Consider the following 27,741-nt stretch of genomic DNA (forward strand, 5'->3'; position numbering starts at 1 on the left):
TAATGTTTCCACTTTCAAACAAGAAAGTTGATGTTTAATATACTATGTAAATTTTCAACGATAAACGTACATGTGAATGCATGCATTTTCAATCAAGTGAAACTCTTATTCAGCCAGTTTTAACTTCTTTTCAGTAATAATAATTATTTCTTTATTGAATTCTGACTTTTTGTTAACTTGAATTTCATAGTAAAGTTATTTTATTTAAAACGTTTAATATTCCAAGAATTTAAAAACAGTATTTTTCTTTAGACAAAGAAACCTTATTGACAATAAAATAAAGTAAATTTGAAGATTTGATTCGATTTTATTGGTATAAAAGAAGTAAATTCTTAAAACTCTGTTTATTAAAACATGTGAACTCTAGTTTATTTCGTCCATGTTCATTTATTTTGTGACAGAAGTATGTGTTATTAGTCGTACCAGAAGGTACCAGATGAATCTGGTAATAGGCACATTTGGAATAGTGTAAAATTTTATTTTTAAGAAATTCGTATTACTCCTAATTATGTTTAATGTAATATTTTTTTCAGTTCAAGCAGTGCTAACATCGGTGGGCTTTTTGTCAACTTGTAGTCCTAAGCTTTAACCTGAGATGAATATTTAAGGGTCCTTCTGTACTTCCAGCAGAACGACCATTAATATGAAGTTATTCGCACCCAGGTAAGTTTTATCTTATTATTTATTATGTTCAGCATGTTATAACCAGAATTAAAACTTTTTTTCATACACATATTTTTTTTTGTACTTGAAAGAAGTTTTAATTTTTGTTGATTGTAGGTAGCAGTAATTCAATTGGAAAATTCAACATCAAAGATGTGTGTGAACTCTACATCATTTTCCAATCACATAGAACTATTTTTAGTTGAACTTATAATTTTTTAATTAATTACCAAAACAATAATTTCATAATAATAATGCTTGTAGACTATGTACAATACTATATTTTTCCAATCAAATTAATTTTATTCCTAAGGAGAATAAGTGTGTTTTTTAGAAATATATTTCATTATCATTGAATGAAAAGTTTTAGGTTGTTAAAAAAAAAATCAATTCTTTAGTTTAATTACAGACGTCTATATTAATTTTTGTGTTTTTTGAATATATTTCATTGTCAAATTCAATGTGAAACATGCATGGTTATTCTGTATTCATTTCCAATGACACAGAATTATTATTATTCGAGCTTCTACTATTATCAAAATAGTATTAGTAGGTTATATTTTTTCAATCATATTATTTTTTTATAAGGAGTGTTTTTTTTTTTTTTGGAAATAAATTCATTATTATTGAGTGAAAAGATATAGGTTTTTTAAATAAAAGAATTTAAATGAGCTATCAATTCTTTATTTAATTTTTCTAATATACATAAAGTGTTACACATATATTTCTTAATGCTAGGTAAAACTAAGTAAACACTATAATTATTTAAATTACAATAAATAATGATTTTCAGAATCTATAATGGTGATACCAAAGTACTGCCTCCAAAACTAGACATCAATGGAAGCCCAAGTGAAAAAGACGTAAAAACATCAATCCAATTATTGTAAAAAGTAAGTAGTTATGATATGTAATGTGCATGATGTTATCAAAATTAAAAATTGCAGGTTTAGAAAAAAATTAATAAAAAAAGTCTTAAAAAAAATTATTTTATTTATTATTCCATTAAATGTGTTAATTAATATGAAAAAGTAAAAATAAAACGTAATAAATTAATAGTATTTTATTAATATTTCAAAGTGATTAAGAAAATGCGAAAAAATAAAAAAGATAACCTAAAAGGAAGGTTACAAAGTCTAGAGAGTAGTAGAAGTAAAAAAGAAAACCTAGAGGGAAGGTTAGAAATGGCTGGCAGAGTCGTAAGAGTGTGCAAGAGCAACAGTCAGCTTGAGCGATCTAGGAGCCAGTGGATCAGGTGAGTTAATTGGCCGCCATCTTGCTCTGGGAGGCTATATAACTAAGTTCGCTGGAAGGGCGGGGCAGGGTGGGGAGAACCGTCGAAGCGACAACATCTCCCCACTTCATGATTCTTTGAGAGAGAGGTGATAGATGTTAGACTAGACTAGATAGATAGATATGTTTGGGAGCGCACAGAGCGACCTTCCCCCCTGCATTACTCAAGCCGTACTGACGAGAATTACCTGTGTTGCCGTATATATAGGGAAGGTTACAGCACTGCTACCTGGTGGCCATTTCTGGAACTATTTTCACACCTGTCTGATAAGTGGCGCCCTCTGACGGATTTTTTTGGAACTAATTTTTTACTTTTTTGTTTACCTTAATTTTTTTATTATTTTAAGTTTCTCTGTTAGTTTTAAACGTTTTTTTAACACTTCTTTTTATATTTTATTAATTTATAACATGTATAATGTAAAAACAAAATGGGCATGCTAATAAATAATTTTTTTTGTAAATTAAAGGTTTTTATTTATTCTTCTGCTAAATAATACTTTTTATTTTCACTTTAAGTCGAAAAATTATTTGATAAATAAGACTGTGATACAAACATGCATTTTAAAAATATCTGAATAATAAATTTATTTATCAATTGATTAATAACAAAAGTTGTTTGTACTTACTCATTTGACAGATGTTTTCTCACCGTCTTTTTCATTTTCACTTCAGTTGATGGATGGTTTTACAGGTAGTACTCCACAGTATTGGAAGTTTTCAATCTGAAAATCATTCAATGAAATAAACAGTTTATAGAGTTATTCTTGAAATAAAAAACATTCTATTCAATGACTCTACAAATTAAAACATAACATAAGTTTGAGATACTTTAAATTATACATACATTTATACATTATATCTCTTAAATGAATAAGACTCGGTTTGAGTTCACAACGATGTTACGATGTCACAATGTTGAATCAAAATTAACCGTTCTGCATTCAATTTCTTTCAAAAAAGTTTGATTTAGTTCAAAAGTATTGAACTGTAATGAAAGAAGCGAGGAAATCACATGCATTACCCTTTAAAACGTATTTTTTTTTAAAAATTAAATAAAGTTTAAATCTGACAGAAATAAAGCTACCATGTTATTATGTTTGGTAAAACTTATTCACTTATTTATTTAGACTGTATATATAGATGAGTATGCAAAAAAATAAATAATACATAACAGTACCTTAACAGAATATATAAAGTGGTAGGTACATCTCCTTTACTTAGCTTAATGTCTCCAGCACAAATAGATGCGAATTCCCTCAAAATATGTGCAGATGAGCTGCTTACTGGACGTAAAGTAAGAGACCTTCAAAGGTAATCACTTCAGATTAAAGGAGATACGAAAGGGCCCATTGATGAAAGCACTGAAAATAAACAGAAGAAATACTAAATTACATCTGCTGTTAAATTCTAATTTTCTTTTTTGTTGTAAACACTTTTTAACACTTCTTTTTGTATTTTATTAACTTATTCATATAAATGATTATAATTTACTAAGTTTATGTAAAGAAAAAAAACTTATGCAAATAAAATTATTATTTTAAAAATTGAAGGTTGTTCTTTATTCTCCTACTAGTAATACATTTTCTATTTTTAATAAAAGATAAAAATAAAAAAGCGTTCTATTCAATGAACTACAAATAACTGCTTTCAAAGATATATTTTTATCTTACAGGAATGAAAGGAAAGCTTAAATCTTTTAAACGGATCATTCTTTAAGAATGAATTCGTAGCATTTTTAAACATTCTGACAGCTAATTATTTAAACTTAAATTACTCTACGTTGCAATTACTTGAAATAAATTCAAAAAATGTTAAGTTCCAATGAAAAGATAGATTATACTCTTTAAAAGTGAACGAATTCGATTGGAAAAGATTAGGGTTAGATGAAAAATAGTTGCAATTGATGATCAAATGCTTAACACTTCCAACGATTTACATTGTGTTATTCAATTAAATTCAAACCTTCTTTCAACAAAATTTAAACTTTTCTCATTCCAACTTAAAGAGAAAGATTTTAATTATCTTTTTTATTAAAAAGAAAATTATTTCAACATGCTTTGGAAGTATTAAGTAAAGGTACCTGAATGTATTAACTGAAAACTACACTAAGAGCAGCTGTGTAAGACACTGATGGTAGAATGCTCACATTGTAATGCAGGAATAGATGATATTCAACTTTAAAGCCTTTACAGTACACATTTTAGATGATAGATGATCTGAACAACCAGCTAGCGAATGACCAAAATGGTAGCCCTGGACGAACGCACTGGATACAGAAAAACAAAATACATTAAAACTCAATACACTATTTGAATTTCATTCACAAATACGTAAATATATTTGTACAAATTTATCATTTGGAAGTCGAAAATTGCAATAAAAAATCTAAGATCATAATCAAACTTGTGGTTCATATTAATTTACGATTAAAGTTAATTAAAAACTATTCCTTCAGAAGAGAATCTTTAGAATCTGCACTCACAGAAGCAAAAATAATAATAGATAATTAGTTTTTCAATATAGAGTAGGAATAGATATTATTCAAAGAGAATGGAATGTAAATAAATGTTTATTCGTTACCTGTAATCTCTCAAGAATACCTAAACAAATTATTCGTAAGTTTTACTTACTCTGAATCAGTAAAATGTTGACTTACACGCAAAAAAAATTATTTAAATGTTAAAAAAATTTATAATAAACTACATTTATACACAATAATTACACTGTTACTCTCATCCCAACCAATATTCAATAATACCAATATTAATCGTGTGTTTTATCACCGATGTTATCTGCAGTGAAGATTATTAAAAGTAACAAAAATGAATGTAAATGATATATGAAATTAAAGACAGGAATTCTACATACCTATGCGATCTAGTGGAAGACCTGAGAACTACTATTTGCTGAGTAGTTCTAGAGCTTGCCGATAGAGCGCTTTACCAGTTGTGACTGCTTTTAGTTATGTATTTTAATTTTTGTCCAGATTACAATATGGAAGCAATTTCAATTGTACCTAATTTTAAGTCTTCTTTCTTCTTGCAAATATTTCATGTGAAGCAATTTTTAAATCAAATTAAGTACTTTTTAAGATAAATGCTACAAATTCTCAATGACAATGAAGTTAATAATAAATTTTGAAACTAGTTTGAACGATATTTAAACTTTTTTCATTCAGAATCGAAGTAAGATTTTTACTTCAAATAATTTTTTTTTTTAAGCTTCTCTGTTAGTTTTAAGCATTTTTTAGCAATTCTTTTTGTATTTTATTAATTTATATGTATATTTTTCGAGTAATAGAATGTAAAATAATAAGTCTATGTAAAAACAAAATAGCTATGCAAATAAAGGTTTTTATTTATTCTCCTGCTAAATAATACTTTTTATTTTCACTTTAAGTCAAAAAATCATTAAATAAATAAGATTGTGATACAAACATGCAAATTACCTGTACCTAAATAATTCATTTTTTAAGCAATTGTTTCATAACAAAAGTTGTTTGTACTTACTCATTTGATAGATGTTTTCTCGACGTCTTTTTCATTTCCACTTCAGTTGATGGATGGTTTTGCAGGTAGTAATCCACAGTATTGGAAGTTTTTAATCTAAAAATCATTCAATGAAATAAACAGTTTATATAGTTAATCTTTACTTAAAAAACATTTTATTCAAAGATACTACAAATAAAACAACTGTTTTTAAAGAAACATTTTTATCTCCCAAGAATGAAGGCAATATATTAAAAATTCAATTTAAAGATTTTAGAATGAATTCCTAGCATTTAAAACATTAAATTATTTTAACATGAATTTCTCCTCCGTTGCAATTTAACCTTTAGTCAAGTTACACTTTAAATTTAAATCATTAAATCTTTTTATGCTGTCATATACTTAAATATTTAAAAAAAAAAAAAAAAACCAAGAACACGATTTATCTTTAAACTTAATATGACTAAAAAAATAGGTCACATTTCTTTCATACTTTTTCAATTACTCGAATAAAAATGAATTAAAAATGTTTAGTAATAATAATAATAATAATATTTATTTATTTACAAAACTTTACACAAAGTACACAAATTTGAAATGAAATAGAGGTTTCAAGCTTATCGCCTATATACACCCATCAAATTATATTTAATACAGTTTAATTAAGGAAAAATTTAAAAAAACCTTAGCTTGATATACAGGTGGGTGTTACAAAAGATGCTTTAAACGTTTATATTTATATTTTTTATAACTGAGAGAGTTTATATTGTAATTTACAATGGCTACTATGTGAGGGTACGGACTATTGTAACAAGTGGAGACGAATTTTTCTAAAAGACAGTAAACAGTAGTGGAGATGCTAGGAACGTCAATTACTGCGTGCATGTAGTCTATGGGCGTCCATCTGGGAAACGAACCAATCAATCTCAGGCATTTATTTTGCACTCTCTGTATTTTATTATGATTGGTTATGCAAGTTTGAGACCAGACTGGGGCTGCATACAGGAGTATAGGTCGAATGTAGAGATAGTATATTAATTTTTTATTTTGGAAGTCCAAGGATGAGTGTCTATTAAGCAAGGAGAACAGACTGCACATAACGCCTAGCGCCTTATTACATACATTATTTACATGCTTTGTGTACGTTAGTTTTGAGTCTAAAGTTAATCCTAAGTATTTAACTTCTTTTTGCCATGGTAGAGAGACTCCATTTACTGTAACAGTATGGTTGATTGTGGGTCTTCTTCGAGAGAATAGCATCAGCTCCGTTTTAGTGTGGTTAGGTTTGATTCTCCACTTTTTAAAGTACTTGAAACTTTTAGCAAGAGCTATTGACAAATGATTGGCTATAGTGTCAATTCTGAAGGAGGATATGAAAAAGGAAGTGTCATCGGCAAACAACGCACTACTGGCTTTAAGTTTAATTTTGGTTAAATCGTTAATAAAAATGTTAAAGAGAGTTGGTCCAAGGACCGAACCTTGCGGCACACCGGCTAAAATTGGCCTGAGGTTAGAAGTAGCATCATCAACTGCTACGCAAAATTTCCTGCTAGTCAAATAGCTTTTGACAAAGTAAATTAAGTATTTAGGGAAGCCATTCTGGATCATTTTATAGATTAGACCATCATGCCAAACACAATCGAAAGCCTTCTCAACATCGATCAATGCCATTCCTGTGTGCTTGTTCACATTAAATCCGTCCGCAATGATGTCCGTGACTCTTGCTAGCTGCGCAGTAGTGGAGTGAAAAGATCTAAATCCGTATTGCACTTGAGATAGTAAATTATTACTTTCAATGAATGCATTTAGTCTCTTTAGTACAACACGTTCAACGACTTTACTAAGGCAGGGTAATAAAGAGATTGGTCGATAACTACTGGGTAGAGAGTGATCTTTTCCAGGCTTGGGGAGGACAATCACTTTTGCAGTTTTCCAAATTTCTGGAAAATATCCAAACATTAAAATATAGTTAATTATCTTAGTCAAGTGAATTAAACACTTGCGAGATATATTTTTAATCATTCGTGACTGAATACCGTCTACACCAGGAGCCTTGTTATTTTTTAATTTGGAAATAATATTTCTGATTTCTTTCGGAGAAGTTAATTTGCAGGTGTCGTGCTTTACATTTGGAATAAGAAACTGTTTGTTCGTAGATATTACACTACGGGTGAACGAAGGAACGCCTAGATCTGCGTTCCTGATGTGAACATTCTGAAAGAAGTCGGCCAACGTCGAAGCTTTATGGTGAGAACTAAAGGCATAGCTGTTTAGAGAGGTGGTCTGAGGATTGTTATTTAAAGAGAGTGGCGGTATGTTAGGCGTTCCTTTGCGGACTCCTTTAACAATTCTGTAAAGTTTGTTATCATGGGTAGATAGCTGCGAAAGAAAGTTGTTCCAGCTAGCGTTTCTGTGCAGTTGCAAAAGTCTTGATATCAAGGATATAAGTTTATTTAGCGTTCTCTTAATCCAGGAGTGACGGTACTTAGAAAACGCCTTTTTGATAATATTTTTAATTTTTATACATAGCAGGATTAGAGGCGGCAATTCTTCAGATTTACTCCTTGATTTTTTAAGCGGAATTGAATCCAATGCAGCCGTTAATAGTATGGTTTGGAGGTTGGTCGCTAATGTGTCAATATCGTGATAGTTAGTTATGATTGGATTAATATCTAATTTTTCGTCCACCAAGGACCTAAAATTTTTCCAATCAGCAGCTTTGAAGTTGAAAGCTTTCTTCGATTGAAATTCATTTACTTTGTTCGTTAAATTAAAAATGACAGGGTTATGGTCAGAAGAGAGAGCACTATGAGAGGTTGTTGTAATACTAAAATTACAGTTTTTTATTAGAGCGAAGTCAAGCACACTAGGACGGGCATTTGATCGATCAGGAAAGTAGGTAGGCTTGTCAGGTGCTAAAATTCCAATACCGAATTTAAAGGAGAATTCAAGCAGAGATTTACCACTTCTGTTATTAGTGAAGCAATTCCAAGCAGCATGTTTACAATTTAAATCACCCACCAATATTACATGCTTGTGCAAATCAAAAAGCGCGCGCAAATCTCTACAGTCAAGTCTGAGAGATGGTGACAGATATGCCGACAGTATTAGGAGCTCTATATTTTCAAACTCTACCATGACACCTACAGCTATTAATGATTTCAATGGAGGAAGTAATATAGGAAAATGTTTAATATTTTTTTTAATTAATAAAGCCACTCCCCTACCTGTGTCATTTCTATAAGTTGAGTAGCCATTAGATTTCAGTTTATGTTTACCTTTTAGTAGGGTTTCACAAAGTGCAATAATGTCGATATTGTACTTTTGAATATAATGAGATAATTCTAGGAACTTGTTAATAACGGATCTAGCGTTCCAGCTCATTATTTTAACTAAGGGCATCATATTAAATTAAATATAAAATCTGCTAGAATGCTGACTTTACTTAAGGTATCGGGTGCTTGTTTTAGCCTTTCTAAACAATTTTTAAGACCTGAGAGGATATTTACAAGATTGAAAGAAGAGAAGAAAGATTTAATTTCATGCAATAATTGTATGATTGAAAAATCAGAAGCATTGTTATCTGAGGCTAGGCTTTTCCAAGCAGTAGCAGAAGTATGGGAGAGATTGTTGGACCTCCCAGAAGGACCCCATGCTGAGTTAGTTGGTGCAGTAATATTAGAGAAACTTGATTTTGGTAGAGAAGGAAAGTCAGAAGCATTTAAAAGAAATGGAGGCTTAGAAGGTAACTTCCTTTCAGCAGTCATTGAAGGGCGAGCTTTAAGATGTTTCTGTAGTACAGGGCAACCCTGGTGATTAGCAGCGTGGCCGCCGTTACAGTTCACACAAACTGGAGGACTATCAGGAGTTGGACAATTTACCGTAAGATGAGTTCCGGCACATGTCAAACACTTGGGATTGCGATAGCAATTTTTGGCAATGTGATTAAAAGACTGACACTTGTAACACTGAGTAATTCCAGAAAAGTTTTTATATCGTTCCCAGTTGATGATACAACCGCATACCTTTTTGTAATTAATTATTTCATTAATATTCACTGAATTATCAAAGGTGACAATGAACAGTGGATACTTAGTAATTCGACCAGTCATTTCTTTTTTCGACATCTGCGTAATCTTAACAGGCGTAACATTTTTATCAGCCAGGTCTTGTTTAATTTCTTCACACGTGACGTTTGGTGGTATATTTCTAAGAACTAGCGTATGTTTTAGTTCATCTGCTAGTGTGTACGTGTGATACTCCAATTGGGCAGAAGTAACTTCTTGTATAATTTTTTTGTAGTCATCTTTACATTTAGCAAGAAAAATTAATCGGTTACCTCTACATTTGAGATCAAAATCTTGTTTACATGCAGATCTCAGGGCTTTTAAAGAGGCACTGTGATCTTTGATGTAACTGTACACCACTATTGGAGGAATCCGTTCAGGCTTTTTCACAGTAGACGCTCTAGATACAGGAGGAGGAGGAGAGTCCTCATCCATGCTTTCCAAATCCGACAGAGGTTCATAGCTATTATCAGTACTCACTGTAATTTCAAAACAGTTGTCTTCTTTCCTACGCTTTTTAGAATCAACCTGCGATTCAGCCATAGGTTTAGATTTAGCCGCATTATTAGGTAAAGTAGTATTACTGGACGAAATGCCACAAAGTGGCATTTTGCCTTAAAGCACTAATTAAATGTTAATTTGTTCAAAGATTTATTATCAAACACTAGTAACACAAATAAACTAAGTTTTTCAAATAAACACACATTAAACAACAAAAAAATAGATATTTTTTTAAAGTAAACAAAATTTTGAATGTTTAGTAAAATAGTTCTATTTAAGTGAAAAATTATTAAGGATTCGCATGCTCGTAGACGGTGAATTTTTCTATCAAATTTAAATTTCTTTTAACAAAAAATAAAACATCTTTTTCCAAAGTCAAAAAGAAAGATTTAATTTAGCGGAAAAAAAAATTCTCTTTAATTCACTGAGCGTATTAAGTAATAGCTAAGAATACCTGAATCACAGGGTGGTAAGTAGATTCGCTTGCTTTTTTTTTTACAGTCGGAGACAAAATGGAATCACATAATATTTACGGTCATGTTGCAGGATTGATAGATAGAAGGGCCCTTAATAACACTTAAATTGTAAGCTGAGCTTTACTTGCTGCTAGTTGCCCCAGAGTTGAAAAGCCCATGGAAGCATTGGAAAAGAGAAATACTACATGAAAACCTCAGCTGATAATTAGAACTTGATTTACACTATTATAATATTGCATCAAACGTATTTTTTGTTTTCTGTGAAACTAAACCTTTTCTCAAGCAAATTAAACCATTATGCATTAATAAAATAAAATGTAATGCCCAGACCGTAAATCGAACCCAATACATCTTTCAATCAATATAAATGTACATAGTCCAAATAAAGCCCCAGGTGGACATGAAATTTTACATTATGTCTTTTAAGAACTTAACTCCTGGTTTATTCAAGTAAGTTACATTATTAAATAGTTTATGCTGTAATACGAATAAGAGATAAGACTACCTGAAGAACAGTTAACAAAAGCAGTGTGGTAGGCAGATTTCTATATATTCCAGATAACATTTATCCCCGTGCTACTGATGGAATGAAAGGCCAATAAACCTAATCAAGGATGCACGCTGACAAAATAGATTCTGTTTTTATAGATAGCAATAACGAAGTTCTGAACATTAAAACCCCGACAGTTTTTTTCTTGGACGTTCATTATATTCATAGAATTAATAATTTTTTAAAAAAGAATTACCTATATTATATAATGGAAGGCACAGAACAAAGTGTATATCCAAAAATATTATGTAAATCCAATGTGATCAATCCAAAAAAAAATTTTTTCTAATACTGTAACAAAACGTTTGCATTTTGAAATATCACTAAGCATTACCATTCTATGTTATAACTTCAATGTAAATGTAGTGTCACGGATTTGAAAGTCACCCTTCCATATTTTTGTAACCCTGATCAATTTAGGACTTCCATTCATCATCAGACGGTGATTAATCAATTTAAATATACATATATTATATTACATTATAATAACTATGAAATGTAAATATGTGTTAGTTACTTCGCATCGGTATCCTTACCGAGCTGACTGAGTGAGGGAGGTTACTTGTGGTTACTTAAGAGGTATCATATGGTGTGTGCGCGTGTAACAAAAATTCTTAATTGTAAAACATTTTGTGTAAAAATAATGAAATAAAATTAATGAAATCTATTTTGAATTAAAGGCTTGTGCATTTTTTAAAATTGTACTTTACGTGAGAGGGCGCGTTTTTTGTAAGCAGAAAACACTGAATGTAAGAAAGTACATTTGTACTGGGAAATATTATAAAATGACAATAAATTATTATAGGATTAAATACTGACAAGGATTTGAATCTAATTACTCAATAAACAAATCTTAAATAGTCAAATCTTGAAAATTTTAAATTAAACAACGAGCAACACGCTGGAATTATACTTTTATTTTTTATACTGTTTTGGTGTAGTTTCCTGGGTGTTTGAGATGGAATGACTTATGTAGCGTGATCGAGTTATAGTGTAGTCTTTAAATATGTTATATGAATGGCTTGGTGTTCAATATTTCAATTCTTTTTATGTTATCCACAAGTCCGTTTTATTTCTTATGTAACAGCGTCACTTCTTGCTGTCCGGTCAGTGACTGGTTGATAATGTGGTTTGCATAAGTTTTAATGTATTTTTACGAGCGGATTTCTTCTTTGTATCTATCTTAGTGTTTTTGTTTCTGTAAGTGCAAGTATCCTGTGTTTCTTAGTTGTCGTTGATACTAAATGCTGTTTTGAGGTCTAGTTTCTAGAAATTGTTACACAGTTTGAAAGTCTAGCATACGATGCGAGCAATCATGACATATATGTTGGATAAGTTATTGGTTTAGGCAAAGTTTTTTGAACTAGTATTTTTTTTTAAAAATGTTGGTATCGTAACCGTTATTTTGGTTATTGTTCGACTGGTGTTATCTTATAGCTATCGGTGCAAGAGGTATACTTTTTAATCTGTTTGTTAGGTGTCAAAGGGTGGTTAGTTTATATAGAGCAGGATGTTGGGGAACTGTTGTGTATAATAGTTTCTTTGGATTGTACATCTCGTATTCTATAGTTAAATTATGTATTAATTTCGTATACTAACAAGTATGATATGCAGAAAGTTAGGGTTTTTTAATCCTTGTTTTTTGTATGTTTACAGTTCAGTAACATTTTGAATAAAACCACACATACCTCCTTCATACTCAGCAAATGTAAAGTGAGACGGAAACATTGCTGAATTGGAATTTCCTGTACCAATTTGATCAGCCTTTGATGATGGATATTTAATGTCCAATGTAATGAATGGCCCCTAACGTATTCTTTACAAGTAAGGAGTTACATTTCCAAGAATATGATTCCAATCATAACCGGGTCAATTTTTCTGAAAAATACAAAATTAGCATTTTTAATAAAATTTAATTAAAAATCACTACAGTAATTAAATGTACGTTGGTTCATTACATTTTTCAACCAAATAAAAACTTATTTACATTCTGAGGAAAACATTAATCATAAACAAAAAAAATTATATTCTGTTAAAATGTTTTACGAGTAAAATTTTTAAAAAAAGAAGGAATACATTTTTTCTAATTTGTGATAAGTCTCTCTAATTATATTTCTAGTTACGCTTCTCTCTGTTGAGCGTTTGAGTATTAACTATAACATACCTATTCATATGTTACAGATCTACTGCGGTTGGAAATGTTACGCAAGTTGCATTAACTATTTTGCAGAAGAAGAGTTTTAAGTCATCAGTCTGATAGATCCTTCAGATATAAAGTTTCAGGCGATCAGTGGCAACTTCCTTCTAAACTTCAATTCCGATCTACTTTGGTGCACCATCTGTAAATATAAAGATCAATAATCCTTTATTCCGAAATAAAGGATTTCGCTGTAAGAAGTCAGAAATTTTTGTCATTTAGAGAAATATTCTGTGTCGTCTTCATTGACGGATGATTTTCTAATATAGGAATAACCAATAATCGATTGCAAAACTATTTTTGGTCGTTCACAGCCAACATGAGGCAAACGTAATATATAAACAGAGGGTTGTAGTTCTTTTGGTTTCACAGTTAACGCTGAAAATGTGCCTTTCATGCCGGACACAGAGATATGGAAGAACAGTGCTCTTTGTCACAGACGTCATCAATTCAAACCCTACCTACCAGGCTCCTCGGAACGCCCATTCAACATTTTAGGATTTTTTAGAAACAACAAATCGAAAAATGTACTCCAATATCATCGAATTATTTTACTATACTCGTAGAGCCGTAAGCTCTAAAAAAGCTAATAGCAGCTCTGAAATTTTCAAAAATATTTGATAACATAAAATTTAATATGTACTTGGTCTTATTTTCAATTAATAAATATTAAATAAAATAAAAAATGATTTATTACTCTACTATCTTGAGAGACAAAAATGATGTCACTTCGAAGGCACAAATATGAATGTGTTCCAGGATTTTACAAGGAAGATCGCAATACAACGTAAATAAAAAAAATCTAACACAATATTTATACTCTATCATACTAATATGCCATAATTTAGTACCTCTCTCTCCTTAATTTCATTCGATTCAACACGCTAACCTAATTAAGACAGGTTTTAGGTTTTCATCCGTTTAAAGCATGCTTTCATCAAGTAAGGACGACAAATGTCGCCACGCTATTTGCGCTACCAAAAAACAATGTATTAAAGCAGGTATAAATAATAAGAGCAAATGAATTCCTAAGCTAAAATGAAAATGAATGCACAATAACAAAAATGTGCCACGAATAACAATAAGAATGTAGTATGTTAAATGAATAGATTTTAAAGGTAGATGGCTGCACACTTTAAATAAAAAAAACAAACATACATACGTTTATCGTATCAATATTCATTATATTAATTTATAATATATTGGAATCTCTTTCTTGATGAAAGAGAAGACATTTTCTTTAATTTCATCCAATAAAGCACCCTCAACTGATTCAGAAAATTCATAGGTTTTTCATTCAATTACATAACGAGCATTATTCTAGATAACAAATGACGCCACGCCAATTTAGATGTGTAGGATTGTGAATAAATTTAGCAAGTGCAATAGACAATAGTGTCTCTTGAACAAATATCGTACATTAGTTGTAATTTATAATTAAAAGTTATAAAGGAGGGGATTTGCCCTTATATTTTAAAGAGAATTTAATAGAAAAAGATAAAAATATTGTCAAATTTGGGTGTTTTTCAACGTTACGCTTTTCGTGCCCTTTTTGACGATCAACCCTTAAACAATTGTCCTAACGGACAGTTTTAATCAACAGTAGAATGTGAAGAATTTAATATCAATATCATAAAATCATAATATATTGTTCGAGTCTGAATTTATTTTGTGTTTATGAATAACATGTCTTAGTTAATGTATCTTACACGAATAGCAGAAAATCGTATTCAATTAAAGAAAATTAATTTTTATTATTTAGAATATGGGTAGCCAACCCACGGGCACTCATATGGTCCGCGAAATAAAACCTAATTTTACAAAATTTGACCGTTATAACAAAATGAAACTGACTGTAATAATAACTAAAAACCAATTTTGAAGCATCAGAATCAAAAAGACATTTTTATAACACTTACATATGACAAAAGAAAAAAATCTTAAGTTTAAAAACAAAAGAAAAACTTTCTAATTTGTGAAATCTGGCACTAAAAGTTGTGAGCATATTTTGATTCAAATTGAAAGCTTGGATAACAAGATTAAAAGGCTTGAAATTGCCAATAATTTCTCTCACCATTAGGATGCATCTATGAATAACTAAAAAGGTGAATAGTTAACAATAAAGTATATAAAAGATCTATGTTTATTATGACCATGTTTACATTAGTTAAGGAAAATCGAATAAGCTTATCAATTTAATTTCCTCAATATTGCTCAAATCTGAAGCTGTTTCGTAACGTTTCTAGCAATTACCATAGCAAACTGGAATAATTTCCTACATAAATAATATTGACCTTCCCTTTTACTAGAAAGAGGAGATTGGGCCTCTCCGGTGAGATGGTATTGGCGAACTGGAAATTTCCATGCCAAATGACCGCAAAATTCTTAGGGCTGACTATGGACAAAGTACTTAATTCGAAAAAGCACATCGAAACCGTGGAACTAAAAATAGAAAAGTTCTTAACACGTTACGAGCCTTTTCCCATAGGAAGTGGGGGGCGGACCCGGAGGTTTCCCTATGTTCTACAGGGCCACAATAAGACCGGTACTGGATTACGGGTGTTTTCTGTATGGTCAGGCCTGCAAGTCTGTTAAGCGACCCCTTCACGTTCTACAAAATAAATGTATCAGATTGTGTCTCGGATTCTTGAACAGCACACCTGTGGACGTAATGTACGCAGAGGCTGGCGAATTGCCGCTTGCTTATAGAATAGTAGTACTGTCCGATCGATATGTCTTAAAGAAATTAGCCACGAACCGGATAATATATAATAAAATATGTCAATTAAATACCGAAGTCCTCACTCACAAATATTGGACAAAAAAGGAAGGCCCCATTTACACAGAAAGTATTATTAGAATCTCTGCCTTTAGAGATAAGCTATATTCTAATAATAAGTTAGATGTGTACAACTTAAAATACGAACATTTATTGACCGAATTAAGTGTTAGCACTGCCTTCGACTTGAATAAGGTACCAGAAAAGATGAGAACCTCGGCCTTGGAAGATTATATTCCTTCCCATTATCCTGGCTCATATCGTTTATTTACAGATGGGTCCAAAATCAACAGTAAAGTCGGAAGTGCTGTGTATGATCCGGTTCGGAACTATTTTACTATAATTAAATTAGAAGATGAGGCGTCCATCTATACAGCGGAGTTAATTGCTATTTTAACGGCCTTAAAATATATTTATTCGTTGTCGGAGAAAAAATATACCATTATTAGTGACAGCCAGAGTGCGTTGTGTAAATTATCACATATACACAACCAGCCTGCAGGAATGAGTCATATTATCGCAGAAATTGTAGAAATTTTTGCCACTTTTAAAGAGAAGGGGGTCTGCATTAATTTTTTGTGGGTAAGGGGTCATTATGGTATAAAAGAAAATGAAATTGTGGATAAACTTGCAAAGGAAGCCACCAATAATGGGGAAATGGCTAACTATAAATTACCACACACCGATATCAAGTGTATAATTGCAAAAGCAGCACTACAAAAATGGCATACAGATTACAGTAATGGTAATACAGGAAGATTCTATAAAACTATGGCTGATCAGTTACCTAGACAACCATGGTTTAAGGGAACTTTCACTAATAAAGGGGTTGTTACGACAATAAGCAGGCTGAGAGCGAACCACGCGGTGTGCGGATCGTATCTATACAGGATCAACAAAAGGTCCTCTCCTCTTTGCGTAGATTGCAATGAGGAGGAGGATTTCAAACATATAATAATGATGTTTCCACGTTATGTGGTAGAAAGGAAACGAATGTTTGACGACTTATAGAGGTATTTAGATGTACCATTTCGCTACGAAGACATAATATTCTCCACCAACATATATGTGCTTAAGTCTATAGCAGAGCTAGCAATGAAATATGAATGTATTTAAAAGTTATAGAATGAATGCAAGAAAATGATTACAGAAGGATTACGTGATTTTAATTTCGGTTAAGCTATAAGGATGGCAGGAATATAGAGTACAGATCCATCCATTAGTTGTAGTATATGTAAATAGTTGGATATAGTAGAGGGATGAATGTGTGAAGCGAATCTATTTATAAGTAAGAATGGAGTGATATTCTAGTGATAAGCACCTAGACGATGCTGGCTGTATGGCGAAAGCCAAAGCCAGAAAAAGAAAAAAAATATATATATTGACCTTTTTTAAAAACGTAGTTTACTTACTTTTTACTCAAATATTCTTCATATTTAGCAGTTATGTTCGTTAAAGGACAAAATAAAGCTGGCATGTGAACTCCCATTCCATATAATCCATGCTTTCCTCAATTTTTTTTACAATTTCCATTAATTATGGTTTAACCTTTAAGATAAAAATTATTTATATAATGGGACTTACAATAAAGAAGTTTCAAATTCATTGCGTTACAAAATAAAACTTGGAGATTTGACAGAACAGAATTAAATACGAAAGTTGTTTCAGTTTCAAGTAACAAAATTTCTCAATCCCAACGGGATTGAAAATTTTTAACTTTCATAAAGATAAGAAAATTAAAACAGAAATATAAGTATTTGATTTCAGAAACATTAAGTATAAGAACTTTCTACAATCCTACGCTACTAACCCTCTGTGCCAACATAACTCCCCCTAGCACATACACTTGCTGACTGAGTGAGCGAGGTTACATGTTAGGCTACCTACGCAATAACACAAGGTGTGTATTTTAAAATGTTACTGCGATGCCAATATCAAAATAAAAATTAATTAAATATTGTAAGAATTCAAGGCTTGTGTATTTTTTTACACAGGTAATGTTTTAAAACTATATTTTACATAAAGGGCCCACTTTATGTATGCAAACACTGAATTAAATCAAGTTCAATTGAACTAGGAAATATTGTAAAATAAAAGAAATTATCACAAAATTAAATATTGAAAAACCATAATCTATTTACTTACACTTTTTACTTTTTTGTTCTATACTGTATCGGTGATGTTGGCACTACTGTGTTTGGTTCATAATGAATTTAAATTTAAAAGTTATATTTAAATTTAGTCGTGATGTTTTTTCAGTGGCTTAGTGTTTGTATTTTTCTATCCTTTCTATGATGTTCATACGTCTTCCGTTTCTTGCTTATGGAACAGAGTCATGTATCCTCCAGGTAGTGACTGCAGTTAAGGTGGTTTGCATAAGTTGAGTTCATTTTGTTGAATTTTTAGGAGCGAACTTGTCGTATCTGTCATTGATATTCCCCTCCCCCCGCTCTGGGTGTAGTATATAGATATTATCACAATCTGGAAAAACTAGTTCATAAATACCTCTGTAGTTAGTTACAGGGATTGGTTGATTTGTATGTATAAATATACTGCTTTCCAATTTGTTTTCGGTCTTATACGCGGTTTTGTGGACTACTTTCTTGAAAAGATTCAGGAGCTGCAGTTTTAATCTCCATTGTAAATTTAGATAGATGTCTAGGAACTTACCAGATGAATTGCATGCCACCCTGGAACTTTCCTAGGTTCTGAGATTGGTCTAATATTTTTGTTTGAGATGGGTGCTGTTGAATTTCATTCCAGGGCATTGTATGGTTTAGCAAGAAGGCTCTACTAAAGCATAAAAAAAAAATGCTACCAAAATTAAAACTCCTACAGCGTTAACCCACACATAAATCACTCCGTCTGTTTTGTCCTTAACAGTTTCTCTTAAAACTTTCTTTATTAGGGTGGTGTAACATAAGTCTTTGCTTTTTCTTCTTTTAAAACACAACTTTACAGTATATACTAAGTGTCCTCACATTTCTTACAAATGTCACTCCACATCACTAAATGTCAAACATGCCCGCATCTAAATTGAGGCTTATAAAAACCTTCTTCAAAATCAGAGATTATCGATTCACCAAATGAAGTAGCATTATTACTTGCAGTGTAGAATAGATTTTTATTTTATATGGATAATTCAACAAATACGGGTTCCAGTCATTGAAAAATATTATTTATATTCTACGAAGGAAGTTTGCGAACAGAAAACAAACCATTTTTAAACTTTAAAATGAAAATCAACTGACTTTTGACACATTCTACTGAAAAAATAAATAGTTACTTACGTGTAAGCGGAGGTTAAACTTAGTAAGAATAACTGTTGATGGCTTTAATGAAGGGGCTAGTCAAATGGCCTGCTTTCAGCCTATATTTTTAATATGTACTTATCAAATATTAATAATCTTTTAAAATTAACAGAAAGAGATATGTTTTAATTGCCACTACATTACAAAAGTTTGATAGACGTCCGCAGAAATAGGTTGATTTTTATACCAATTTTCCTAGACCTTTAAAGACCATCTAATGGATATTATGGTGCAGAGGCAGAGAGCTTCCTACACCCTAAGCTAACTCTACCCAAAACTGATGATTATTTTATTTTATATACATTTTTGACATGAAAAAAATACTGCCTGAAAATTAAGCACTGATGAAAGTTTCAGTCTTCCATTTCTCTGGAAAACACGGGATAAAGATGAAAATGTTTTTAAAATTACGTTTTCGCAAGGGCGAAGTGCGCATCGAATATATCACACCTTCATTTTTTATTGAAAAATCTGCAATAATTTGATTGTAATTATTAATATATATATATTATACAGGGTGTCCCAAGTTATATGGATAACGACTTTTTCTCGGAAACTAAGATAGCTAGAAAAAAAAACTAAAAAATACGTGTTCCCTTAGTTTTTTTGTTACAAAACCAAATTTAATTTGTAAAATTTTTTCGGTGCTCCCAGAAGCGAGATACAGGCACCAACTTCATTTTTTCAAGTGGGGAGGTGTGGTTTTTATTTCAGAAATAGATTCCTCTATTTTTTTTAAGACAAATTTACACGAACGGTTTTTTTCTGTGAGCGATATTTTACAAGTTATGAATGAAAACATGATTCTTATAAGAAATTTCAAAATGATAATATTTTACCGGTTTTTTGGTTGAATAAGAAGAAAAGTACTATTTTATTATAAATTTTACTCCCCATGAGGAGTGAAATTTATAATAAAATATTAGTTTTCTTCTTATTCAATCAAAAAACCGTTATAATATCATTTTGATTACAATTCCGAAGGTTCGTCTGTAAGAAGAAGTTTTGTTGTATAAAAATTAAAGAGTCCCTTATGCAGTCTACCCCAATATAAACATGGATCATTTGAATGAATAATAAATATAGTCGTCACTCGGGACCCCTTTTAAGCAATGAAATGAAGGGTATATCTCTGTTTTATTAATTTTATTTTTTATTTTTAACTAAATAATCCAGGAAGAATTAAACAACTGTCTAGTGCTTTCAAAGAGACACATTTAATACTTGTCTATTTAATTTAAATATACTCACAGTGTATTATGTAAGTAGGTAGTAATGGCATGATCTATTCACCATGACATCATATACATTAATAATAATCTGAATTATTTTTAAAGGGTTATAATGGTTTATTATTTATTTAGAAATTGCAAATTTGCAACGGAACTCGAGTTTAAATAGTGTGATACGTATATAAAAAACGATCACTTATTTGGTGCGTCGGGAAGATAAAGTTAGAGTTCCTTGCAACTGTTTGCTAATAACAACGCTCTCAAAAATTTTTTTTTACCTTTTTTTTTAAATATTATTTTTTACTTAATTTTAATTTTTTTTCTTAAAAAAAAGAGTTTTATTTGGGGAAAAATAGTTTTTCCCCAAATAAAAAGGTTTTTCTTTTTTTAGAAATAAGATTGTACCGAGCGTTACATAGTTTATTGTATTTTTTTTTTCTTTATTTTATTAAATTAATTAAATACATAGTGATGCAAAGCATTTTTGTTTTTTAAATAGTTAAATAGCTTCGCAAACCAGCCAACTGTGTGTTATCGCCCACGAGCAGTATACATACACAAAAAAAACAAAGAATGTATAGCCGGAAATAAGCTACGTGAGTGACTGAGCCCCATACACAACTGGCTGGTTAGAGAACATGTTGATATTTTCCCTTTCCGGTTGGGAATTACAACACGGATCAATCTTGTAAATTTTTTTCGAGTCTAACATTCAGCCTGCCATTTTAAACAGTTATATTTTTACAAAAAAAAAAGAAAAATTAGGTAGATTAAAATTGTATTCACCATAATTTTTTTTTAATTATATTTTTAATATAACTGTAAGCAGATGACAGGCCGAACTGTGACTGTACATGATACAGTACTTTTTTTTTTATTTTGATACTGTTATCAATTAATTATTAATTAACAAGATTAGCGGGAGAGGAGATTTTTTTTTTTGTTATACGAACTACAATATGATCTCTTACAAAGCAAACTCCTGTTTTCTCAGCTATCGCCCGAGAAGTTTTCCATTTACATTTAATTTTTTTCCATCCAATTCGTTCAAGTACCTGACACCTTTTTTGTTTATAAATACGCAATACAACAGTCCACCAGTAATATTGTGTTAAAACACTTCCTCACAAAATCCAACAGTTGCACAGAAAAAAAAAAAATACGACTGATATAAACTTGTAAATTGTCCTTTTAGATAAATGAGCTTTATAAACAGTCGCATAAAAATAACCACCAATATTAATAATAATATTTACAAAAAAAAACAATATTCCTTTTATTTGTTTATCATCAACATCATCATCTCTTCATATATCACCATTCAAGAAAGATTAAATCATCTGGTGGACTAATATATATAACCTCATTCCAAAAAGTTAACACCAGTAACTACACTCTTGGATTAAAAAGAGAGAGAAAAAAAATTGTACTCGGACAAGCTTCAAAAATACAGAGAATTTGTTCAGATGCATTATTCTTCAAGCAACCCAACTGCCTCAATATAACAATGTTTTCTTTTATATATATAGTTTCTTTTTTTTAACTTTTTAAAATTTAATTTCTCTGAAATACTAAAATTCTACATAATAATTTTCTCCCTTTCTTTTTTTTTATTATTATTATAAAGGCACTTGAATTCCTTGAAAAATATGCAACTTCATTATTATTTGTATTTATTATTATTATTAATTTTTTTTTTTTTTTGAGATCCTTCAAGCCTTGTTCAGTTTTATTTTTCTCATTAGTTCTTAAATTCTTTGATTTTTATTCTATAAAAAGTTTTAAAATTTTTCATTTTTTTGATGAACGAAAACATAAACAAGGCTACATTTAAATAATTTTTTTAAAGAAAAAAAAGAGTAAATACTATAAAAAATAGATTATATGCTATTTCTAAAAAAAAAAATAAATAAATAAATAAAAATAAATATAATCAATTATTACAAAAAACAAAACTAAAATAGAAATTATGACTAAGAAGTATACATAAAAAACAATTGTACAAAAGAATCACAATACTTTTCTTCTCATATTTTGGTTTTTTTGTTTCTTTTCTTAAAAGCACTCATAATAAAGATAACATGACTAGAATAAAAAATAAATCATTTTAATAAATACCTTCCTTATTTTCTTTTTTAAAAACATATGAGGTATATATTTCTTTTAATAAATATTTAATATATAAATCTTTACAAAAAAACTCTTTGGTCTTGAATATTTTAAAAAACATTATTCTTTTATATTTTTCCAAGAAATTAACAAGGTTTTCTTTTTTCTCTCTAAATTAAGTCTTACCTTTTTTGATTGTGCATTTTCAAAAAGAATATTACATATGCTATTTTTCTTTTTTTTTCATTTTATGTAACGAAGTTATGCAAAGTAACATTCTACAAGAATGAAACCTATTTCATTTTTTCCTTTCTGACAATTTAACTTCTACTTTGGATTTAAATAACTTATGGTAAAAGAAAGGAAACAATAATCTTTTAATAAAATTAAAAATTTTCCTAAAAAATAAAAGATTTTTCTTCTTTTCTGGTCCTATATATTTTTTTTTTATCTTCAAATTTGAATAAGTCATTTTTTTTTTTTTTAAATATTTTGCAAATGTTGGTAAAAAATTACCATACTTTATCGTAATATTGTTCATTACAGTTTACAATAACCTCACATATTTTTTTTTTTTAATTTATATAAATTATAAATTTAAAACAAATAGTCTTTAAAAGACTTCTTTTAACAAAAAAAAATATAATAAAAAATAACGAATGTATCCCACTATCAAAAAAAACAGAATTCTTAAACTCAGAAAGACTTTTTAACAGAGAAAACAGTAATTTTTTAACGGCAATGGAAAAATGGTGCATTTAGTAATATAAGAAGGTAAGGTTATTATTTTATTTTGATGTTCTAAAATATTCTTTTTCTTTGTTTTTTAAATATTATATTAGTACAATTTATTGTTAAAATATGCACCCTATTTTTTGCCCTAAAACTGTTGCAGATCGCCAAAAATTAAAGAATTTTTTTTGAAAAAATATAAATGAACTAAAAAAAGATAGTGGGACCTAGAACTCATTGTTGTGGTTGAGTGATTCTCCTTGTTCAGAGACCACTGCAATGCTGAGTCCTGGTGATGTGCCACTCCCGCTTGCCGCTACTTGTGCCATGAATGGCTCCGTATTGCGACGTTTCATCTTGCCTTTCATCTTCTTCAACATGGTTGCCTATATTATCCGCATCATACCTCTCAGTCAAATTTTACGTAGGGTAGGAAAAGTTTTTTGTGTTTCCTTAAGGAACTACAATTAACTATAATTTAAAAAGGATCTTCTACTTGAAATGGAAACTTTAATGTTTTATTTTCTTGTTAGTTTTATTTTTCTCTCTTATGTATAAAATCTTTGAACGTATTGGGTGTTCAATAAGAAGGAGGAAGTGGAAGTAAAGGAAGTCTATAGAATGATGAAAACAAAGAAAAACAAAGTATTTCTTTTAGTCGTTCGAACTCTTTGCTCCGTCAGTACTAGCCGAGACAATGTTAGGTTCCGTGTTGCGCCTCTTCATCTTAATTTTCTTCAGCATTGTCGCCTGCGAGGGAGAAGGTAAAGGACGCGTGACAATTATTTTCATTTAAAAATTTTCTTTTTTAATTTTTTTTAAAAGGAAAGCTTCAAGGCTAAATGAAAAATAATTTTTGTATTAAGGTGTGTGCCCAGCAGCATTAGTGCTCTATACATTTTATTTAAAACTTTTTCTTTTTTGCGCTTTTCCTTGTGTACGGTTTGGCCATGCATTTTATTCTTATTGCTAATTTAAATTAAAAAATATGAACAAAATGCCTGTGTACGATTTTAAAATTTCGAAAAAGAGGAATCATCGGAAATAAAAATAAATTCTTTAATAAATCCATGCCAGTGATTTTAGTTTAGGAATCGACAGGAAATGAAATCAGACAAAACAAAAATTAAAACTGAAGCAAATGTTTTTCTACATTGGAAAGCATGCATTTTATGCATTATTTTTCCATTTTTTTTAAAAAAAAAAAAAATGGTTTTATATGAGTAGCATTTTTTAAAATTTCCTTAGTTTATGTGAAAAAAGAGAATTGAAATTTTAATTAAAATAATTATTGTTTAAAATAATTTTTACCTTTAGAGCAGATTTTAAGACAACCACTTCACAAGGTGCCTGAATCCATGGTTCGCCGTCTACCTGTACTGGCATGTCTGAGTGTATATGGATTTTTATATGGCCACCCTAATTAAACAAAAACAAAAAATATATTCATGTACCTAAAAAAACAAATAACAGAAACGTAGAAATACCAATGTTGCATATCCATGAACTGTCACGTAACAGTGATTAAACTATTAACTTATTGTCAATATTTCAATATATCTGACAAGTAAAAACAAAATTAAATATTAAAAATGGTATCCTGACTCATCGTATCAATGGGTTTCAAAACGCCATACCTTCACACTCCTGCGTAAATCTAGTATAAAAACACCTAACGGATAAATGCAATCACACACACGAGTATATATTATTTATATACATTAGACGTATGCTGTTTACCTGTGCTATTCGCATTGCAGATCTAAGTCCAGACTGTATCTGCCCTAAATGCACAACACCGGTCACCCCTACAACTTCCAACATCCCGTCCCAATGATTGGGTTTGGAAAATTGATCTTCTTTTTCCTGACCCCAAGGATTTGCTCCTGATCCCCAACTGTAATAGAAAAAATTTTTTACAACATTTTTCTTACTTTACAATAATTTGTTTTTCTCTTAATTGTTTAATGAAGAGAAAACATTATTATTGTAGCAAATTTTCAAAACTGAGCTTTCAAATTATTATTATTTATAGCCTTATATAGAAAACTTCTTAAATTGTTCTCATTTACTAGCCACCTTCAAAAAGGCCTTTAACCTGAGGCTGGATATCTCTTCTCTAGGAACATTAGAAATTGACATATAATGAAGTTGATATTAACATTACAGACAAAAAAGTTAAAGCAGATTATCAATATATACTTAAATAATAATTTTTAGTACACATTTTATAAAGAAAATTTTGAGTTCACCGGCGAGAAACTACAAATAAATCTAAGTTTAATGAGATAATAAAACGAATAACTCCCAATTAATTGGATAATTGAGACCGAACCGTAAAGCAGTAAAAAAACTTTTATGGATAGGCGAAATAAATTTTCACCATCCATTAGCTTTAATGATCACAAAAAAAGCTCACCTCAGAATGTTGAGAATGATGATTCCTTCAACTGGAGGTAGTTCAACATGTTTGCCATCAACTTCAAGTCTTACCTCTCTATGAAGATCTTTGCATAATTTTCTACCAACCATTTTACGGAGACCCATCTTCACGTAAACACCTTTGTTGTGCAATCTAATTAACAAAAAAAGAAGAAATAAAAGAATAAATTATTTATATGGAAGTACAGAAATGTAGATATGTATCCCTAGAAAGATACTCAATAGGGTCGCTCTAAGTGTGTACACTGCACTATTATCCGCTTTATATGATAGTGTTATTGACATTTTATCTATCAGATACAAACGATTTCTCTGAATCCAGAAGGTTCTCGAACTTTTTTTTCAAAAATAGTAGTGCTCTCCGCTTTTTTAAAAAAAAGTATTCTGAAATATCAAATGAGGATTTTTTATTTACAATTTTGAAAATTCTTTCTTATTATTTCTTATTTTATTTTCGAGTCACAATAATAATAATAATATCTTTTATTATAATGAATTTAAATTACAGATAATACAAAATTATAATACAAACAAATAAAGACAATACTCTCTGGTGTAAAACACCATCAGAGGAGTTGCATCAAAAAACAATAATAGGAAAAATAAATGGAGGCTTTGCACTAAAAACAATATAAATGCTCAATAAAAACAGTATAAAATTAAAAATTGAACTTTAAAATTAAATTATATCTGAATGACCAAGCCAATTTGCAATATTTTATTAACAAATAAAAATTGGCGCCATTTAAGTATTTTATAAGTTGTTCTCTAGAAAGACTGGTTTGTTTAAAAAATCTGAATCTTATTTCACTCAGGATGGGACAGATCGCCAGAAAGTGAAATACATCCTCCTGCTCGGATCTATTACATAATGAACAAATTGTAGAGTCACAATAATACATTTCTTCTACCGCTATCTAGACTAATTGTAATAGAATATTCAAAAATAGTTTTTCTCAATTCCTCTCGACAAATGGTAAGGGAAGGTTATCTTCGGTAAGGTATGTTATAGATTTTGTCGATGACTGAATCATATGTACTCCCCCATCTTGCACACCCATATCTTGCGTTCAATTTTTAATATTTTTATTAATTATTTGTTAAATAATTATTATTTGAATTTTCTATGAACATTAAAAAATAATATTAAAGATATATTTTAGTGAATTCATATTTTTCTTTGTCTTATTCATTTAGGTAAATTTCACTGAAACACCATTTTTCCCCTGAATATTTTGCTCACGTTTAATATTCAGCAATTTTAAAAGTTTGCTTAATTTTAAAGGATAAAATTTATAATTTATTTCCTCAATTTAAATTAGAAAGCAAAGCAAAATAAATAAATCCGAGATAAAAGTTTTTAAAAGAATATAAATCCAAGTATACAAATAATATACTGGCAGCAAATGCGGAGGGGAGGTCTCGGGTTCAATTTCAATTTGTTGCTATAATTTTTTTCTAACCAAGAGTCTCATACAGACATCTTGCTTAAAGCTATCTTAAAGAAACAATAGTGTCCAGAAATCGGCACTGCAACTGAAAAAGCTACGAACGCCAATGTCTTCAAAACTTCATCAAGTGCCTTTAAAAAAAAAAAAAAAAGAAAGAAAAAAAAGACATATGCACTTCATTAATAATTATTACCTGCTATTAAATTTATTGGGATTCTCTTCTCTTGCATTATGAAAGTCCAAACAAAGGTCTGCATCAATGCCAATGCCAAAATAGTTGTTCATAACCATTACTGTAGATACCTCTTCACTTGTGGACCCTGCACCTTGACAAGTTTTAAACGATAATAATATAGTTTCAATTACTTTATAAATGATCAATTTTATTCACTCCATTTATGTGCAGTTTTGTTTTTTCTACTTTGCAAGGTTAACATCGAAACTTCCAAT

The 27,741-nt window shown here is 30.0% G+C and overlaps 1 protein-coding gene and 3 long non-coding RNA genes across 30 annotated transcripts in view; 2 read left to right on the plus strand and 2 right to left on the minus strand.

Moving 5' to 3' along the window:
- LOC141458483 (uncharacterized) overlaps positions 1–1,484 on the plus strand; it is a 32,028-nt gene extending 30,544 nt beyond the window's left edge. For 14 of the 17 annotated variants that reach the window (XR_012461014.1, XR_012461002.1, XR_012461004.1 and 11 more), the window contains 2 exons: positions 534–663; positions 781–1,484. This is a non-coding gene — a long non-coding RNA (uncharacterized lncRNA). The remainder of the gene's footprint in view (positions 1–533; positions 664–780) is intronic. The other 3 variants (XR_012461010.1, XR_012461008.1, XR_012461015.1) reach the window with 2 other exon arrangements.
- Positions 1,485–1,967: 483 nt separating this feature from the next.
- LOC141458485 (uncharacterized) lies at positions 1,968–14,617 on the minus strand. The gene is made up of 5 exons (XR_012461018.1): positions 14,398–14,617; positions 13,203–13,377; positions 12,727–12,916; positions 4,037–5,561; positions 1,968–3,317 (listed from the first exon to the last, which is right to left on the minus strand). It is a non-coding gene; the product is annotated as an uncharacterized lncRNA (long non-coding RNA).
- On the plus strand, positions 11,612–13,359 carry LOC141458486 (uncharacterized). Its single transcript, XR_012461019.1, has 3 exons — positions 11,612–11,787; positions 12,695–12,862; positions 13,220–13,359. It is a non-coding gene; the product is annotated as an uncharacterized lncRNA (long non-coding RNA).
- A 5,903-nt stretch (positions 14,618–20,520) lies between the features above and the next one.
- Positions 20,521–27,741, minus strand: part of LOC141458471 (diacylglycerol kinase theta) — a 58,825-nt gene continuing 51,604 nt past the window's right edge. For 5 of the 11 annotated variants that reach the window (XM_074136469.1, XM_074136472.1, XM_074136470.1 and 2 more), the window contains 5 exons: positions 27,485–27,617; positions 25,818–25,973; positions 25,139–25,295; positions 24,710–24,817; positions 20,521–23,784 (listed from right to left, as the gene is read on the minus strand). In XM_074136469.1, coding sequence (XP_073992570.1) covers positions 23,626–23,784; positions 24,710–24,817; positions 25,139–25,295; positions 25,818–25,973; positions 27,485–27,617 — 713 coding nt within the window. In that variant the 3' untranslated portion in view covers positions 20,521–23,625. Of the gene's footprint in view, positions 24,149–24,709; positions 24,818–25,138; positions 25,296–25,817; positions 25,974–27,484; positions 27,618–27,741 lie in introns of all 11 variants that reach the window. The other 6 variants (XM_074136471.1, XM_074136478.1, XM_074136479.1 and 3 more) reach the window with 4 other exon arrangements.

Source organism: Rhodnius prolixus, unplaced genomic scaffold (assembly GCF_049639745.1).
Source record: "Rhodnius prolixus isolate KJV_2025 unplaced genomic scaffold, Rpr scaffold_5, whole genome shotgun sequence".
Taxonomy (NCBI): Eukaryota; Metazoa; Arthropoda; class Insecta; order Hemiptera; family Reduviidae; genus Rhodnius; species Rhodnius prolixus.